At 43.7% G+C, this 17,909-nt stretch overlaps 2 protein-coding genes across 14 annotated transcripts; both read right to left on the bottom strand.

The window, feature by feature from the left end:
* Positions 1-2,635: 2,635 nt before the first annotated feature.
* Positions 2,636-9,354, bottom strand: ZMAT2 (zinc finger matrin-type 2). Of its 2 annotated transcripts, none has more exons than XM_086412039.1 (6): positions 9,194-9,354; positions 8,897-8,990; positions 7,834-7,957; positions 6,558-6,631; positions 5,993-6,138; positions 2,636-5,296 (listed from the first exon to the last, which is right to left on the bottom strand). In XM_086412039.1, the coding sequence occupies exons 3-6, from the start codon at positions 7,839-7,841 to the stop codon at positions 5,153-5,155; spliced, it is 372 nt and encodes a 123-aa protein (XP_086268165.1). In that variant the 5' UTR covers positions 7,842-7,957; positions 8,897-8,990; positions 9,194-9,354; the 3' UTR covers positions 2,636-5,152. The 2 variants fall into 2 exon arrangements, with proteins under 2 accessions (XP_086268165.1, XP_086268163.1); XM_086412037.1 differs by having other exon boundaries at positions 9,323-9,354.
* A 1,469-nt stretch (positions 9,355-10,823) lies between these two features.
* Positions 10,824-17,835, bottom strand: LOC147369503 (histidine--tRNA ligase, mitochondrial). 12 transcript variants are annotated; one of them, XM_086412000.1, is made up of 14 exons: positions 17,793-17,835; positions 17,541-17,691; positions 16,096-16,170; positions 15,591-15,710; positions 15,374-15,469; positions 14,430-14,555; positions 14,220-14,327; positions 13,860-13,958; positions 13,476-13,569; positions 13,018-13,145; positions 12,683-12,925; positions 12,412-12,528; positions 12,037-12,183; positions 10,824-11,619 (listed from the first exon to the last, which is right to left on the bottom strand). In XM_086412000.1, the coding sequence occupies exons 2-14, from the start codon at positions 17,646-17,648 to the stop codon at positions 11,560-11,562; spliced, it is 1,521 nt and encodes a 506-aa protein (XP_086268126.1). In that variant the 5' UTR covers positions 17,649-17,691; positions 17,793-17,835; the 3' UTR covers positions 10,824-11,559. The 12 variants fall into 12 exon arrangements, 9 of the variants coding, with proteins under 9 accessions (XP_086268126.1, XP_086268129.1, XP_086268125.1 ...); XM_086412003.1 differs by having other exon boundaries at positions 12,096-12,183; XR_015167506.1 differs by lacking the exon at positions 13,018-13,145.
* Between the last annotated feature and the right edge of the window lie 74 nt (positions 17,836-17,909).

The raw sequence follows: 17,909 nt of genomic DNA, 5'->3' as shown, positions 1-17,909 counted from the left end.
GGTTTCCGTTTTGCAAGATGAAAAAAGTTCTGGAGATGAGCAGTGGTGATGGTCGCATAAGAATATGAACATAGTTAATTCCACTGAGTTAAATCCATTGTACTCTTAAAAATGGTTAAGATGGTAATTTTTTTCTGTGTATTTTACCACAATATTAAAAAACAAAGAAAACTGACCTAGCTTCCAGATTGCATAGAATAATGCTCAATATCACTAATCATCAGGGAAATGTAAAACAAAACCACAAAGAAATACCACCTCACACCTGTGAGAATGGCTATCATCAAAAAGACAATAAATGAAAACTGTTGGCAAGAATGTGGAAAAAAGAGAATCCTCATACACTGTCGGTGGGAATATAAGTTGGTGCAGTCACTATAGAAACAGTATGGAATTTTATCAAATAATTTAAAAACAGAACTGAGGTATCTTAGAAAAATCAATTAGATTTGAAAGAAAAAGAAATCTTCTGGGCTTCAAGCAAAATGACCAAATTACTTAGGAAGGAAAAAAAAATTAGGTTGGTAACAGGTTTCACAACAGCACACAAGAAAGGCAGCAAATAAGTTTTTAAACACCCTTCAGAAAAGAAGTGAGACCCAAGATTTTATATCCAGCCAATATGTCCTTTACATACTAAGGCTATAGAAAATCAGTATTAAATATGCAAGAACTCAGAATACTGTACTCAGGAGCCTCTTTTGAGGAACTTACTAGAAAATTAGTTTCATCCAACCAAGAACAGGAAAATTCAGAAAGCATCATGATGGTTAGTGTTAAATATACTAATAAGTTGTAGATCTGCAAGTAAAATAAAGGAGGTAACAAGGCTGGGGAAAGAGTATGCAAATTGTTTTCTGAAAACAATATGTCTCAATTTGAGAGGAAAGAAAAGGGAAAAAAAGAATAAAATAATTGATCTTTATATAAGTAATGGGTTGGCTCAGCGGTAAAGAATTCGCCTGCAATGCAGGAGCCACAGGAGAGGTAGGTTCCATCCCTCGGTCGGGAAGATCTCCTGGAAGAGGAATAATTCTCCAGTATTATTGCCTGGAGAATTCCACAGACAGAGGAGCCTGACGGGCTACAGTCCAGGGGGTCGCAGAGTCAGACACAACTGAAGCGACTTAGCACAGCACATATAAATAGAGGGAGTCAAGATATAGCTGACAAAGTAAATAATACAGCCACCTATGGAAAAGTTATTTGAGGACTTAGAAAAGACAGAAGTATAACGGATAACTACTGGAACAAAAACTCAAACATTACCTAACATCAAAAGTAATTTTCAAAGGGTTTTTTGGGGGGTGGGGGTGGGGGGAGGTTAGCATTTCCTTACTTCCGGGAACTACTAGGTGAATCCAAGATCCGCTAGGTTCACCTCTGTTATTTCCTGCCCCAGTTCTAGAACCAGGCATCATCTCTCCAAGGATCCCCGGTTCCTAGTCGAATGGGAGCTAAACAACCACTGGGAAAGCTGGTCACTTTGGCGCTCCTGGCGGGCAGCGGCAAAAGGACTGGAGAGCGCCCGCGGGTCTCGAACCACCCTCAGAGAGAGTAATTTAAACACTGTGTAGTCGAAGGAACCGCTGAGCTACGGCCAGCCCGAAAAAACTCCCCGTATTATGTCCTCTTGACTGCAGAGCAAGAGTTGCGTCATAATGAACCAATCAGAGTATACGTGATCCGGGCTAACTTGGAGACCTTAGAAAATCCATCTGCTCCCCCATCCCCAGTCCAGATACTTGGGAGAGTGCGCACCTGCGGGCCCAAGTCTCCCCTCTCCTATCTCCTAGTGAGCTCTTCCGGAGTTGCTTCCGGGCCCCTTCCCTTCTATTATTCGGCAGTCACCTGGTCAACTAGTCTCTGGACGTCTCCTCCAGCCTCTTCCTCCCCACCCACACCCCACCCCCTCCCCGCCCACACTCCACCCGCTCCCCGCCCACACACACAGGGCCGCTAAGTAAACTTAACAATTTTGAGACTGCAATGAGTCAGATTTGAATCTTTAGAAGCTGCAAATCGTTATTCGGGCCTTATCTTGGAAATTTGCAGCTAACCAGGAAAACCCTAGGGCGCCTATCCCAGGTGTTACACAGTTCCCAGGTGTTATGTAGTATTACTTGTTACTATTTCAAAAAATTATTAGAAACTGCATATGAATACCCTAAACAGCCACAATTCCTACTTTTCTCCAGTTAACCATGTTTACGATTTCAGTGTGCATCCCTCCAGTTCTATACACACTATAAATATACACACACTAGTCTTGACTGGTGGGAGTGAGGGGTGCAGGTAGGCTTATTGGGGATTAGTTGGGTATTTTGTTTGTTAACATGTCTTGGAGAGCTTGTCAGTATGTATATAGATCTAATTCATACATACTGTAATGGATGAATTTTACTTGAGTATAAATGTACTAGTTTTACTTTAAATGTTTCACTGTTATAGCCACACTAAATATCCTTGTATATGTATGTGTACATAAGCAAGTCTGTTTTTAGAACAGATACTTATACAAGTAGATTTGCTGGATTAAAGACTCTTCGTATTTAAATTTTTGGAGGTTATGGGAGAGATTCAAGAGGCCCTGGGGGTGCCTGAAGCCAAAGAATCATCAGAAGCCATACAGATCTTTTGTTCCCTAAATACTTTAATTGGCAATTCCACCAGAATGTACATTCCATGATAGCTGGGGCCTTGATACCTTGTCCCAGAAGATACTACCAGGACCTAGAACAAGTTCAGCATCTCAGAACTCACTGAATGAATGAACTCAAGTAGGCCAGTCATAGGAAAACTCCTCAATCAGAATGCAAAATTTCCTTGGATTTTTAGAAAGACCACAAACATCAAGAAAGTTTCTCCTCCAAGAAATTCTTCTAGGATTGCTCTAGGGTCCTAAATTTCCATACCATCTCCTTACTCCACTTTTAATTCACCAGCTTGAACCCCTCTAAACACCCATGAGCTAAACAGATCCTTTGGAAACTCAAACCACTTGGAGTCCCAAGGGAACGTAGAGAAAATGGACTTCAGAATTGCTTTTCAGTAGAGGTAACCAGAAGTCAGATTCCACCAGTACCAAAACAGGAGGGAAATCACTTGAAGTCAAGCTGAATTAGCTGCCTCAAGAATACTGAAGCACTGAAGGAACTCAGCACATTGACAAATTCTCCAGTCTATCTGGAAAGGGGGAACAAAAGGACCCAGGGGACAAAGGCAGATTCTTACCAGAGCACCTGTAGAACACAGAATCCTGCCAAGGAAAGCACCAACTAATATGCCTGCAGCAAATGCTGTAGGAGAAATTGTGAACCAGTAATGACACTCAGTGTTTCCAGTGGCAAGATTCAGCATCAGAAATAAAATTAGGTAAAAGATATGTCCGACAGGAAATTTTGCACAAAAGTCCAAAGGGAAGAGTATATAGTACTCTGGGGGACCCACAAGTGGTTCAGATGCTACATAAAGGTGTCAGAAGAGCTAGATGAGGCAGAAAATGTCAACAACCCATATGGTAGCAGCCTTGTTAACCAAAATAGAGCCCACTTTTCAAGGTAGAGAACCAACTAACGTTGTTATAGAATTCACTTGCTTAAAACTTGTGTAATTACCATTTGTGTTTTTTTACTTTAAGGAACTGACTTTTTCCCCCCCTCTGCATCCCTGGGACCTGGCATAGTACCTGATCCAGGGAATACCAAAGTTGTTTTTAGTTAACCACTCTGTGCCATCTAATTCTCAAGCTAGACCAAACTAGGCAAGGCAGCTTCTTAATGGTTCTCAGTGGGGCTAAGAGAAGGAATTCTATCCCTCCATCCCAACCTCCAGGGGACACAGACATCTTTAACTGTCACAACTTGGAGAAGGTGCTATTGGCAACTAGTGAGTAGATGCTAAAGATATTCTAAATATCCTATAATGCACAAGGGTGCCCCCACAACAAAGAATTATCCAGGCCAAAATGTCAACAGTGCAAAACTGAGAACCCTGTGCCTAGCCTAACTGCAGATAGTTAAGAAAACACTAAGTTTTCAACCCTGAGCTCTGCTGTTCCAAAACCAGCAGATCAAAGGAGGCTAAAAAATAGGAAAAGTTTTTTTAGACTCCTCCAGGCACAGATCCCATCAGAGGGAAGTATAACTCACGTTGAAGGAAATCTAGAAAAAAAGTGACAGGGCTCAAATACAGGGAGAAGAAAAAGTGTGGGGAAGAAAAAAAAAAAACAATACACAGGGAAGAATATGGAATGTTCCCACCAAATGTGAAATAGGCCCAGTCAATGCCATTTATTATACATGTTGAACAGCCTCTGAGACCCAAGGGCTCCCATATGAGGTTTTTTCCTTTTTCTTTTTTGCATCAAACAGGTTCTTCCAAGAGCCTGCTTACAAGGAAGACAAAAACAGGGTAATCCTCAATAAAATGAAACAAAAAGGAAAAGCTGAACAGAGTTTACATATGAAGAACAAAAGTTAAAAAACTCACCAGACAAAAACCACACCACTCATCCCATTTAATTTCCTGTTACATGCTCTGAAGAAGCTGAGAACACCAGGCCCCAAGGCAGCAATGCTCTTGAGGCTCTAGCTCAGGCTCCCTCTATGTGACAGATTCATGCACACGCACCCGCACATACCACAGATCCAGGCAGAAGTACACATGCATGCACAGGTGGCCAGAGAACCACAAGGGAGATGTAGAGAGGTTGGGGGGTGGGGGAAGTCAAGGATATACTGTCAACTGGAAACTGGGGACCCAGAGAACCCTTCTGCTGTAAGCTGAGTCAAAATTAAAACAAAGGCAGAACACAGGATAAATGTAGGATGCTCAGATAAGAGATGGACAGATGAAGAGGGAAAGATGCAAGGGGAGTTTCGGGAAAGCAGCCTCAGAAGAGGGGTTTTTCTTTATTGGGAAATCAGATGGTCAGAGGTCCTGTGTCTCCAGTGATGTACTGAGGCTGAAGGAATATGCCACAGCATGTTCCTTTGCATTCTGTGCTCTCTCCCAAGGCGGAGGAAAACCAGAAACACCCACCCTCTAGCCCTCCCCATTGCCACTCTTACTGACTTTCCCCAGTACCTCCCCCAAAATGACGCCCACACACACACAGTTAGGCCCAGCAAAAAGCCAAGCATAGAAAGCCTCAGTAACTCTTCTTGGTGGAACCAAAGCCAGAGAAGCCCATCACAGCTGCCATTTCATCATCCTCCTCAAATGTCAAGTCCTCCTCAGCCCTCCTTTTCTTCTCCTTCTGCTTCTCTTTCTTGTAGGCTTTGGCCTTTTCCTCCTAGAGGGGAAATCACTCAGAATCAGTTCAGACTCCCGAGCAAACCTTGCTGAAAGAGATAGGTGAGTGTCCTTTCCATCTTTAGAAGAAAAATATAGACAAGTAAAATTTCAAGAGCAGAGGAAAAGCCATAGTAAAGACTGTAAGGGACAGGAAAGAGAAGTTTCAGCCGGTGGAAAGCATTTCTCAATCCTACATCCCAGTTCATCTCCAGCTCACAAAAAGGTGATGGGAGAAAAGCCACAGGGCATACAGTATAAGCCAGGAGATGGTCTAAGTGCTTCATGTATATTACATACTAAGATCTCTAATATGAGGAAACAGAGGTACAGAGAGGTTATACAGCTTGTCCAAGATTCACAGCCAGTAAGTGGAGGAAACAGAATTCTGACCCAGTCAGCCTGGTTCCACAGGCCTAATGGAGACTAGGTGCACTTAATTAATAACTCAGGTAGTAAAAAGAAAAAAAAAGTATGGCCCAGAAAGTTTAGAGAAAAAGGACAGGTTTAGAGCCATTTCCTTCAGATTATCAGAGTCCCAAACAAGGGCAATAAATGTTTCCCTTACTGTATAGGAGTTCAGGAGACACAATTCTCCTCTGGGAGTAGGAGTGGGATGAGGAAAAGAGCCTCCTCATGATTCATAACATAAAATTTAAAGCTGAAGGAGAAGGGAAGGAAGGATAGTAGAGCCTACCTCTTCTCTGAGTTCTTTCATCCTTTCCTCAAAATCATAATCCTTCTGCTTCTCTTCCATCTTCTTCTTGTTTACTTCAAAACGTTTCTTCACCTGATCCAAGGTAGAACGTTCCACACGCATAGACATGCCCAGGTTTCGCTGATCTGGGTAGGGTCAATAGAAAAAAAGGTAAGGTTCTTAAAACTTCCTAAGTCCCTCAAAAAGTCTTTTCCAACTCATAAAACATGCAGTAAAAAATATTAGGACTAAAAAAAACTTCTTGGCAGCAGCCCCCAATAACAAGATAAAGCAACTTTCAACTACTCTTACTGAGAAAATGCACACCAATAGGGACAGTTGGGCCCAGGAGAAAACCATGTTTTGGACTTGTTGAGAGCCTAAAACAGGTTTTCACCTCATGGACTCCAGGAACATTAAATAATGAAGTAAAGAATGGCCTGCGCTGAAGGAACTAGAGAATGCCCCAGACGTGAAAAAGAGGCTCAATAGAAACTACCCTCTCCCTTACCCCATCACCAAAATTCAATCTCAGCCTCAATCACAAACTACCTCCAAGCCTTACGTTTCTTTCCATTAATGTGATCCAGGAAGTTAATGGAGTCTTTCACCACACAGTCACAGACATTGCAGTAGTATCTAGAAAACAGAAAGAAACAACACTAGTTTCAAATCTGATTATAAAGATTTTATCATTTTCAGCCATGAAACTGATCATTTTTAGGTAAAAATTCTTTTTAGAAGAGACACTTCTCATTTCCACAAAGCCTTTGCTCTTGGAGGAGTGTGGCTTCCAACCTCCAAGATGGCCCCCACAATGATGCCACCTATATCCCTACTCTATACAGGCCCTTCCCAATGTGTACCAGGGTTAGTCCATGTGATCAATAGACTATATCAAAAGTGATGCTATGTCACTTCCAAGATTAGGTTTTTTTAAAAAACATGCATTCTGCTTAGTCTGTTCAGGTAGATGATCACCTACCCTGGGGAAGCCACTTGCTTTGTTGTGAGCAGCACTATGGAGTGGCCCATAGAGCATAAAACTGAGGCCTCCAAATCACAGTCATGTGACAGAGTTTGGACAAAGATCCTCCAGCCCCACTTACACCTCGGATGAATGCAGACCCAGCAGACACCCTGATGGCAGCTTTGAGAGACCCTGAGCCAGAACCACCTAGATAAGCCTTTCCCATATTACTTACCCATGTGAGATATTGTGAGCTATTCTTTGTTTTATGCTGCTAAATACTGGGTTAATGTATTAACACAAATAGCAATAGATAATTAACACAAAGAGGAAAGTTAACACTGAGTTTACTCAGAGAAGCAGCTCAGAGAAGTGTCACTTATTGTTATCTGGTTATGCTCCTGCTGGAAAACACACTTAGACAGAGTAGTAGTGTTAGGCAAAAAGATGAAGAGTTCTTGTGAGACTTTTCTTCCTAAAGGTTAGGGTCTAGGAGGAAGGTGCACAACCAGAAAATACATAACAACTACAACTTCTGTAGCCAGTCTTGAACCTCAACTCCCTTTATTCACCGTCAGCAGTTACTGGGCTCCATTTTAGTTGCACCTAATTTCTCCCCTAGAAATCTTCTCAGTAGTCCTTTCCTTCATTTCTTCCTTTGGAAGGAGAACAAATAATCCCTTTTAAAATATTAAGAAGTAGATATAGTGCTAATATGAAGATGCTTACAGAGTAACCCCCTCTTACAGACATGTTAACTAGAGACCCTGGAGGAAAATGGATGGAATTACAGGAAACAAGGTTGTTATTCTGGGGGCAGGTACCCTGCGTAACACTTCCTGGCTGCAGAGAAAGATGAAAAGCCACTCACCCTCCCATCTCAGACTGTGGGGTGGTCTTGGTAATGACAATTGTCTTCCCGAGTTTGGATTCCAGGTCCACCTTGTAGTCCCTATGCCGGAGAAGCTCTCGCTTAACTGGCTGCACTGGTTTTCCTGAAATATAATGGGGAAGGAAGTCCCTTCATTATTAGAGTTCCTTAACCAGAAAGGAAAAGAAATGCATAAAGTCCAAATCCAGAGGTCTACTTTCATTTCTTTTTTGAAACATGAAGCAAAGGACACAACAGTCACTTCTAGCAGCAGCTAAGGAGAAGCTCAACACAAAAAATGACAAGCAATTCTTAACTCTCTACATCTTTTCTCCACTTTAAAGCCAAAGAATCTAAAAGCAATTTTTTAAATTCATTAATTAACTGAAGGCAAGAGTTCTGAATCTGCACAAAAAGCAACCTTTTAAAAGAACAGCAAGACCACTCTTAAAAGGGAGACCAATATTTAGGAAATAATCTGTTGCATGCCAAGCACTATTACACAAGTTACATAAAAACTAAAAGGTTTAGAGTGTGTAACCTGGTGTGGAAGAAAGCAGAAGAAGGTACGGTTTGAAAACAGACGAGAAAGTAAGATATTTCTTTCTACATAGTGGAATCTCTAGAAGAGGAGCACCAACTCCCTGACACTGTCTATCACACAGAGAACAGTGCTAGACTAAACAGTACTAGGTTAAATAATACTATGTTTCCTGCTGAGAAAAAGAGGCTCTTCAATAGTAGTAACACACAGCAGCGAAATACTCCTCCTCCTGTCGCTACTAAGGATTCCACTCTCTTCTCTGTACCGGAGGAAAGTACTAAATGAGCCAAGCAAAGGCAGAGCAAGGAAGCCGAGAATCACAGAGCTAGAAAGCACCTCAAAAGCACTTCAATCCATCTCGTTTTCACCTTATACCTGAAGAAATCGAGAACCAGGGAGGCAATACTCTGCCAGATATTACAGAAGTATGGAGGACAGCGCATTTCAACTCCCCACCCACTCTCCAACCACTGCATCGCCTCTACAATACAGTTAGCACTTGATGGAGCAAGTACCCACCATCCTTCTTTTCTCTCTCTTCCGTGAGCCTCTTCTCGGCGAGCTTCTCATATTCATCTTTGTCCCACTTTCGGCGAAAGTCCAAGTTTTTTGTCTGGGGGGAAAAAATGCTCTTAAGATTCGCCGTTAATCGTGTCCAACTCCTGGAAAAACTGAAGACACCGCGTCCACGCTGCCAAGGCGGCCCGGGACCTGAAGAGAGTGAAGCCTCTCCGGACACCACTAGGAGGCTAAGGTTACCTCAGGACCCCAACCCGAGCCCTCCCCTATTCCTCAGACCCTGCGCGAGAGCCTCACTGGGGAGCTCTTGGACTGGAGCCATTATGTTGCGAAGAGGCGTCGGAAAGCCAGTTGGGTGTGGAATATTCAACGCCGAGAAGCCACCCCCTACCCCCGACTCCAAGCCTCCTCACACACAACACCTACCCCACTGCCTGACGCCATCTTCACTGCGAAGTGAATGGGAAGCCGGAAAATGCCGTAAAAAGCGGCCTTGAGCCGTAAAGCAAGCTTGCCTCCAATCAGCTTAGAGTCTCGTGTTCTAAAGGAGCTTAAAAACTGGAGGGCTTCGAAAACAGGATTGTCAGCCCCGCCTCCGCGCCAAGGAAATAGCGCATGCGCAAGGCAAGTATGAAGCAACACGGAAGTAAGGGCGCCTGCAAACCTTTTCGCCCTGGCTTTCAAAACAGGCAGATTCAACTCGTCTTAACAAGAGGAAAATAAGTTCAGATCAATGGTCTCTGATCTACTCTAATAAATTTGCGTGCATTCCAGGAGTTTCCAAACATTTAAGGCTGAAGCGCTGTTCAGTTCAGTTCAGTCGCTCAGTCGTGTCGGACTCTTTGCGACCCCATGAATCGCAGCACACCAGGCCTCCCTGCCCATCACCAACTCCCGGAGTTCACTCAAACTCACGTCCATCGAGCCAGTGATGCCATCCAGCCATCTCATCCTCTGTCGACCCCTTCTCCTCCTGCCCCCAATCCCTCCCAGCATCAGAGTCTTTTCCAATGAGTTAACTCTTCGCATGAGGTGGCCAAAGTACTGGAGTTTCAGCTTTAGCATCATTCCTTCCAAAGAAATCCCAGGGCTGATCTCCTTTAGAATGGACTGGTTGGATCTCCTTGCAGTCCAAGGGACTCTCAAGAGTCTTCTCCAACACCACAGTTCAAAAGCATCAATTCTTCGGCGCTCAGCTTTCTTCACAGTCCAACTCTCACATCCAAACATGACCACTGGAAAAGCCATAGCCTTGACTAGACGGACCTTCGTTGGCAAACTAATGTCTCTGCTTTTCAATATGCTCTCTAGGTTGGTGATAACTTATCTTCCAATGAGTAATTGCTGTTATAGGGTCTCAAATGCTTCACTTTAGTGATTCACCGCAAGCACTAAGGATACAGGCTCAGAGCACTTAATTGTAAAGGTTGCAGCCTTCCCAACACACAAACACAAAGCGCTTTTTGCAATTTGTCTGTTTATCTTGAAGCAACGCTAGCACCCTTTGGTTCACTCATTTTTCCTCCACCTGAGTACATTAGGGTCATTCAATCCATCAGTTTCAGTTCAGTTCAGTCACTCAGTCGTGTCCGACTCTTTGCAACCCCATGAATTGCAGCACGCCAGGCTTCCCTGTCCATCACCAACTCCAAAGGGCACAATTTCAACATGATTGGACTTGGGAAGGTGGGTATCAGCAACACTCCCGAGAAGAACTTTAGCAGATGTCTCACTATAGACACTGATGCAGTGGTGTGACTTTATCTCTAAGTTGGGGGAAGGGGGAACTGTGGTCACTCCCTTCACTCAATACACAAGCATCACCCCAGGGAGATTACTCCTAGTTCACAGAATCCTCCAGTGTACACTCAAGCATTTTCTATGGCCTATGCAAACCAACCCCTTGATAACGAATTACTCAAACTACTCCATTTAAATTTTATTTAATATATTATACAACCTCTTCAAGAACAGCTACCTCCATGGCAGGACATGGAAGTCAGAGAAGTGATTCCGGCACAGGTAATGGGCTCCAAAAACATATCTCCATCTTGTCAGGTCACCTATTAAGTTCAACATTCAAGATTATTAAACAAACAGGCTCACTCTGTTATTATTAAAAGTGGATGGGCTAGAGAGATGCCACATCAGTATGGGCAGTGCAATGCCCTTAGGATAGCATCTCTGTTCTCAAACAAAACAGAAAGCGGTCATTTCCCCTCCTTGCTGTCTCCCCAAAACTCCCTGGACAGCCCATGACTAGGTTTTGGACAAACTTTCCAGAAGCCATAGTGGAAGGCTAAATATTTGACTTTTTATCTCAATGGTTCAGAATCCTCTCAACCTGAGGTGACTTTCCAAGAGACTTGCTGACAGCAACCATCTCAGCACATTGTTGGTAGCGTTCAACGGCACTTCAAATCTGCCATTTGCCTTGGCAGTTACAGCATATCTCTTTTACATACCAGCCATCTGTGCCCATGCACAGCTGCTCACACTAACCTAGGGGTCCTCAGGGCGTTCTACAGTTCTGTACCCAGAAAGGATGAAGGATCCAGACACACTTGTCACAAATTCTGGCCAGCAGGTGTGAAGTCCATTACGAAGTCAGTCCTAGGTGAAACTTTTTCTACAAAGATCAGCAGATGGCATTCAGGTAATGATCAAGATTCAGACAGTCGTTTCTGAATTTCAGCCACTAGATTTTCCCGTTTAATGGCCACCTGAAACATAAGAGAACCCTCACGTGACAAACTAGAGAGTGATACTAGTTTCTTAGCCTCTGCTTTTCTGGATTCATTTAACTCTGCAACTGCTCCCACTACTTGGGCAACCAGTAGGGAGGAGTACATGCTTCAACCTGACCTGGAGAATGGTTCCCCTCAAGACTAAAGTGATTCAAATACCTAATCTATGTCTGTTTTGTTGATTAATCTTGAAATACCCATGGAGATTTCACTTGTCTTTTTGCCCATCCAGCCAATCATCAGCTATAATGGATGCCCAGGATGGAGCCTCATTCACCTCTATCACTATTAACCCTGGAGATAACTTCCACAGCTAAAATATACATATTTCTCAAAGAATCTAAGAAAGGTAGAAACACTTGGTCCCTTCTATTTCTGGCTGGCCTGACTCACCTCCTCCCTGCTGGCCACTGAACGGAGCTTGATGACCCCTTCCTTCAGTTCTTGCTCACCAATAATGACCACCAGTGGAATTCCCATGTTCTCACAGTAGTGCAGTTGGGGTAGTAGTTTAGGGTTGTTCTTATACATCAGCTCTGCCTAAACAGGGTGAAGTTAAGAATAGGGGATTTAGAAGTTAAGTATACCACTGAAATCCCAGGAGCAAACATATCTAAAAAGTAAGTAGCTAGCTTACTTGTACCCTAAGAAGATACTCCAGTGAATACTAGAAAGCTCTTGAGTTCCACCCTAGATATAAACTAGAAGTGGGCCTGGTGCATGAATTCTACATATACCTAGATGGTGTAGATATTAGCTCCTTTATACCTTGATCCCAGCATCCCAAAGCTCTGCAATTAGCTTCAACCGTTCTTGAAGAAAGTTCTTCTGCGGTGTGGCCACAAACACTTGGGTCTCTGTGGTCCGTATCTTCTCACCAAAAGTCTAGTAAAAGAGAGAGAGAAAGTAAACTAATAAAAACTTTTGCACCAATATTTCAAAAAAACAAAAACAATCATCAAAAAACAGTCCAACTGCACCTCCAGAAACATGAGTTTTTAAGGTATGCAGTCCCACTCTAACCCCACCAAGGACCTACCTTTATCCTCTGCTCCACAATGGAGAAGATTCGCTCTACCCCAATGCTGAGCCCCACACATGGCACCTTGTGGCCTCTGGGGTCAAACATGCCCACCAGCCCATCATAGCGACCACCAGCAGCCACACTGCCCATATTCAGGGGCTCCTCCTCAGCATGCACTGGGGTCTGTAGCAGCACTGCTTCATAGATCACTCCTGTATAGTAGTCCAGGCCTCGAGCCAAGCTCAGGTCAAAGGAGACCTGCAGAGACAAAGTTACAGTCAATGTCACACAAGACTCAGGATCGTAAGAGCCCTAGACACAGCAAGAGGTCAACTCCCTACTCAGCTAACCTTTTCAGCAACTCCAAATAAAGTCAGGTATTCAAACAGCAGCTTCAGGTCTCCCAACCCCTCTAGGGCCTGCTTGTTCTGGGATAGTCTGGGATCCTGGAACATTTGCTCCACCAAGGATATCCCACCTGGGGAGACATGTGGGGAGAAATAAGGTCTCTGCTATACACCCAGATGTGTTTCATTCAAATTTAACCCTAATGTACTCCAACTAGTCCTCTCATTTTCTTTAAAAAAAAAAAAAGAAAGATCCTGATCACATCTGACCAGACTTCCCTCATCTACCTCCATCTTTGACATAACTGGTTATAGTAAGTAAAAAGGTTATTAAATTCAAACCAGGCTCTGGAACCTAGCACATTTATGGAAAGGAGCTGTTTCAGAGGTAGAAGTTATACACAGATCACCCTTACTCTGGTTCTATCACGTACCTCTAAAATAAAAACAGTGGTTCTTACCATGACATTGGACATAATCCCCAATTCGATCAGCCACTTCAGGAGCCAGGCCTTTCTTTACCACCATCTCATGTCTCACATCTTTCCAAGATATCTGCACAAACAAGCAAACATTAGGCTAGCCCCAAGATCCCTCTTTCTCTAAATGGAAAAGGACATCTTGTTTCATTCATTAGGTATGTCACAAGTAGCTAACACTATACTCAGCACAGTTAGAGGCAGCTTAGGAAATCTAGCGATAATCACCACTGCACAGCAAAATTCAGGTCTTGTTTCAGAATGTCTCCTTACTTTCCTCCCAGAAATAACTCACTTCTGGCCACAATCTCCTCTAAGGGTATAGGTTTGAAGGCAGGGTCTACTGAAGCATGTCTTCTTCATTACCTTATCTAGTTTGTCTACCGAGGAGCAAATGGCATGGAACTTGCTTTCAGGAACACCACAGACAGCAAATATCCCATCCAAAATCCGTCGGTCACTGACCTGTGAACTCAATGGAAGCAACCCAAATGCCTTGTCAATGACCTCTCCATCAAAACAATGGCAGTCCCAACTCTCCTGACTCAAAAGGGACAGAAGTTTCACAGAATGATTATATAGATATAGATATGAAATGCAACACCTGTACAAAGAAAATCCTAGAGCTATAGCCTCAATGGCTGGTGTCACCTATGTCTTGAGACAGTTGAGACAGCATTAGGCCAAATCCAGACTTCGCTTCTCAGTCCTCAGCTCTGGCCTCACCTTAATGAGAAAATCCCCCAGGTGCAATCCACTAAGGATTTCACACATGATCTTCAAACATTCTGCATCAGGGATCATAGGGTCAAATTGACCAGCAATGTCAAAATCCTGCAGCAAAAAAAAAAGACAGAAAAAAATTACTGAGCAGCCAGTTCCCCAGTTGTGGCCCCCAGAACTATCAAACCATGCTGCCTCCATCAGGTCTCTTACACACTGGTAGAACTCCCGGTAGCGGCCTTGGACTATGGTTGGGCTCTCCCGCCGCCACACTTTTCCAACATGATAGCGTTTCATCTTCTTCACTTTATTCATGGCCAGATAACGAGCAAAAGGGACCTTACATAAATAGGTTAAGGAAGAACGATACTGCATACAAAGTTTAGGCCCAGTGGAAAGACATTAGGGAGGACTGGGGCTCTATCAATCAGATCTCACCCACCAGAATCAGAACAAGGACCTTCTTTGTCTCCTTTCTCACTATACCCATGGCTTAGCAATCAATATATGTTAAATAGTGTCAAACGAAGGAATCCCAGCTAGCAAGACTGTAAGTTCTGTAAAAAGCAGTGGAAACAGAGATAGAAATGACCCAAGAACTTCAAGTCTGGGCATTCCCTCCCACTCAGATCAATTCTTGACTGTCTTAGAAGAGTCAAGCTTCAGAACCTGGATTTGTCTACAATTTCTAAGTCAATTTTTCTTCAAATGCTCAAGGACCACCTACATCCTAATTCCCAAGTACCTGTTTAAAATGCAGATTGCTAACTCCCACTCCAGCTACAGAATTAAGAACATCAGCGGCTAGAGGTCAAGAATTTGTATTTCGGCAAGCTTCCCCCAGGGATGCTGACATACTATTTTTTTTTTTGGCTGTGCTGCATGGCATGGGGGAATCTCAGTTCCCCAACCAGGGATCAAACCTGTACCCCCTGCATGAGTCTTACCACTGAACCACCAGGGAAGGTCACCTAACAAACTATAAACTTAAATGACAAGGCACTAGGACAGGCTGTGCTGGCAGAATTGCCTTCTGGAAGAAACTAGAAGTAAAGACTGCTGCCAACAAGACTATAGGATCCCAGAGCCACTCTTTTCTGGTTAGTCAGAGTTGCCCTCTGAGTTTGAAAGAGGGAAGCCTCAAGAACTCAGGATACAGTAAGGTCATAGCGCAATGACAACAGCTCTCCACCCTGATCCTTCAGATCATAGATGAGTCCAGAGTCCTCTCCATACTTCTCAGTAAGTATTTCCTACAGAGGTCAAACAGAAAGTGCCATGGTTAAAAGGAAAACTCCAGAACATAGGCTAGAAGCCCTTTGGGAAATAAGGCAGGTGAAGAAATGGGGTTCCTGCACTTTTTTCTCCTCTTACCTTTAGTTCAAATGCCGGGGTATCCAACCCCTTTGCTCCATGACGTTTAAAGCAGCTAACAACCACATCAAGAATTTTCTCCCTCACCACCATCTGCTGGGGACTAAGATCTCTGGTACCCTAGAAATCAAAAGAAGCCGGAGTGAAAACAAAATCAAGTCCATTTAAGACAAAGAGTTAAACTATATCTACAATCTAAGGTATGGAGTTGAAATCACTTTGGGTTCAGATGACTATGAGCCCCACCCAGTACCTCCAGAATAGTAAAGACTTTTTTACAATTAGTTTAAAAAAATGTTAAAAGTAGGGAATTCCCTGGGGGTCCAGTGGTTAGGACTCTGTGTTTAGGATATGGGTTCAACCCCTAGTCAGGGAACTAAGATTCTGCATTGTAAGACACAGAGTATGGCCAAAACAAATAAAAACATTAAAAGTGGTTGGGAAGGGAAGCAGAGGGCAGAACTCTAAGGCACTCTAATGGACAGGGTGCGGTACAGGGTATTACCTTTGGGGTCTTGATAGTAAAATTTGACTTCTCTTGATGAGGTTTCAGTTGGGATGCAAACAGTGCCTCTGCAACCTGGCAGGAAAAATGTGAGATACAGTTTCTCTCATACTGGCCAAAGGAACTTCCCTGGTGGTCCAGCAGCTAAGGCTCCACACTCCCAATGCAAGGGGGGCTGGGTTTGATCCCTGGTCCCCTCGATCCCACATGCTGCAAATGGCAGTTCCCATGCCACAACTAAAAGATCTTGCATGCTGCAACTAAGACTTAGCGCAACCAAATACTGGCCAGGACTGTGGTATCTCTGGCCCTGTGCACCACCAACCTGCAAATACTTTTGGTCCTGAGCAATACGAACTCTTAACACTACGCTATCTATCCTAATCTCAGCACACTTCCAAAAACCCAGCTATATATGTGATACACAGAAGATCAGGTGTTTACTATATAAGCTTCCTCACCATATTTGGAGTTTTCAAATATATGGAAAAGTTTAACCACCCAGAAACAATGAAGGCACAAAGAAACCCAAGACTACCACCACTGACCATCTAGGAGTAGGGACTAGTATGATCTCCAGTTCTCAGTCTCCACTCAAAGAGCAAAAAATAAAAATTGTTAATAAGATAGCAATGGTCATTAGGCTTAGAGATAGGGAAAAAATAACTTGAAGACAGAAGAGAACCAGCCCAAGAACAGCCCATTCTTTTTCTTCCAAGAACAGAGAACAATGCCTGTGGAACAAACAGGAAAGGATTAAAAAAAAAAAAAGATTAATAGAATGCTGTGTCTGCAAATAACAAAAGATATGCACCCTGTTGGACATAACACAAAGCATCTACTAGGAAGTCAACAGTGTCTTTCCCAAGGTAAAACAGAATCTGTGATTTTACTACCAGCAGACTATACACCCTTCCAGAAATACAGAGGGTGCAGTTCATACTTTGGCTGATTCTATCCTCCAAGGCAAGGCAGTGAAGCCCACAGCCCCTCCTAAGAATCCATAATCTTTGAAAACTACAAACTGGGATGAGGGAGATTCATTTTGAGGTAAATTCTAACGTGAACTCATTTTACTTATAGTCGTAAGTGGTTATGTTCACATTCTTTGCTTAAAAAAATTTTTTTATGTGTTTGAGCCCAAAAGGTTCAGATAAGGGATTGTGGACCTGTACTTAAATGCTCCCTTACTACGTAGCCACACGTCATTTAACCTTGCAGCCTCCGCTTCCTCAACTATAAAATGGAAATATAACCCCAACCTCTCAAGATTGCTTTGATGATTAAATAATAAAGCATCCTAAAAGGCCTTAACTCTGTGTCGGTACATCGAGGGCACTCACTAAATACCGACTGTAATACGGCGGGAGTACAGGCTGAGAGTCCATGCTTTCAGATCTGGAGATCCTGCCCCGACAGACCAGAGCTATCTCAGTCTGGCTCACCTGACTGTGAGAACGGACTGCCCTGATGCACAGAGCACCGAGCGGCGGCCGGAGCAGGCCAAGCAACACAGTCCAGGCTCTCCCAGGTAGGAGTCCAAGCTGGGGCATCTTGCGGCAGGAAGCAGGACTTCCGGAACAAGAGGCAAAGGACCTAAGAATGAGGCAGACAGGACCCCAGAAAGGGTTACAGGACGCTGTGGAGGCGAAACCGAGCACCAAAGATGAGATAAGTGGGTCTACAACTTCTCAAACCTAGCACACTAACTCCACTCCTCTCCGGCTCCCGCCCGGCCTCCGCACTTCCGGTAGGAGTCGGAAGTAACTTTTTATTGGGCGGTGGCTCTCTAGGCGTATGGGCCAACTACTCGA

The sequence above is a fragment of the Bos grunniens genome, chromosome 7, assembly GCF_055505025.1.
Source record: "Bos grunniens cultivar Pamir isolate PY7600 chromosome 7, Bosgru_T2T1.0, whole genome shotgun sequence".
Lineage (NCBI taxonomy): Eukaryota > Metazoa > Chordata > Mammalia > Artiodactyla > Bovidae > Bos > Bos grunniens.
Note: the sequence above shows the minus strand (reverse complement) of the source record. Positions and strands in the feature narration are given on the sequence as shown.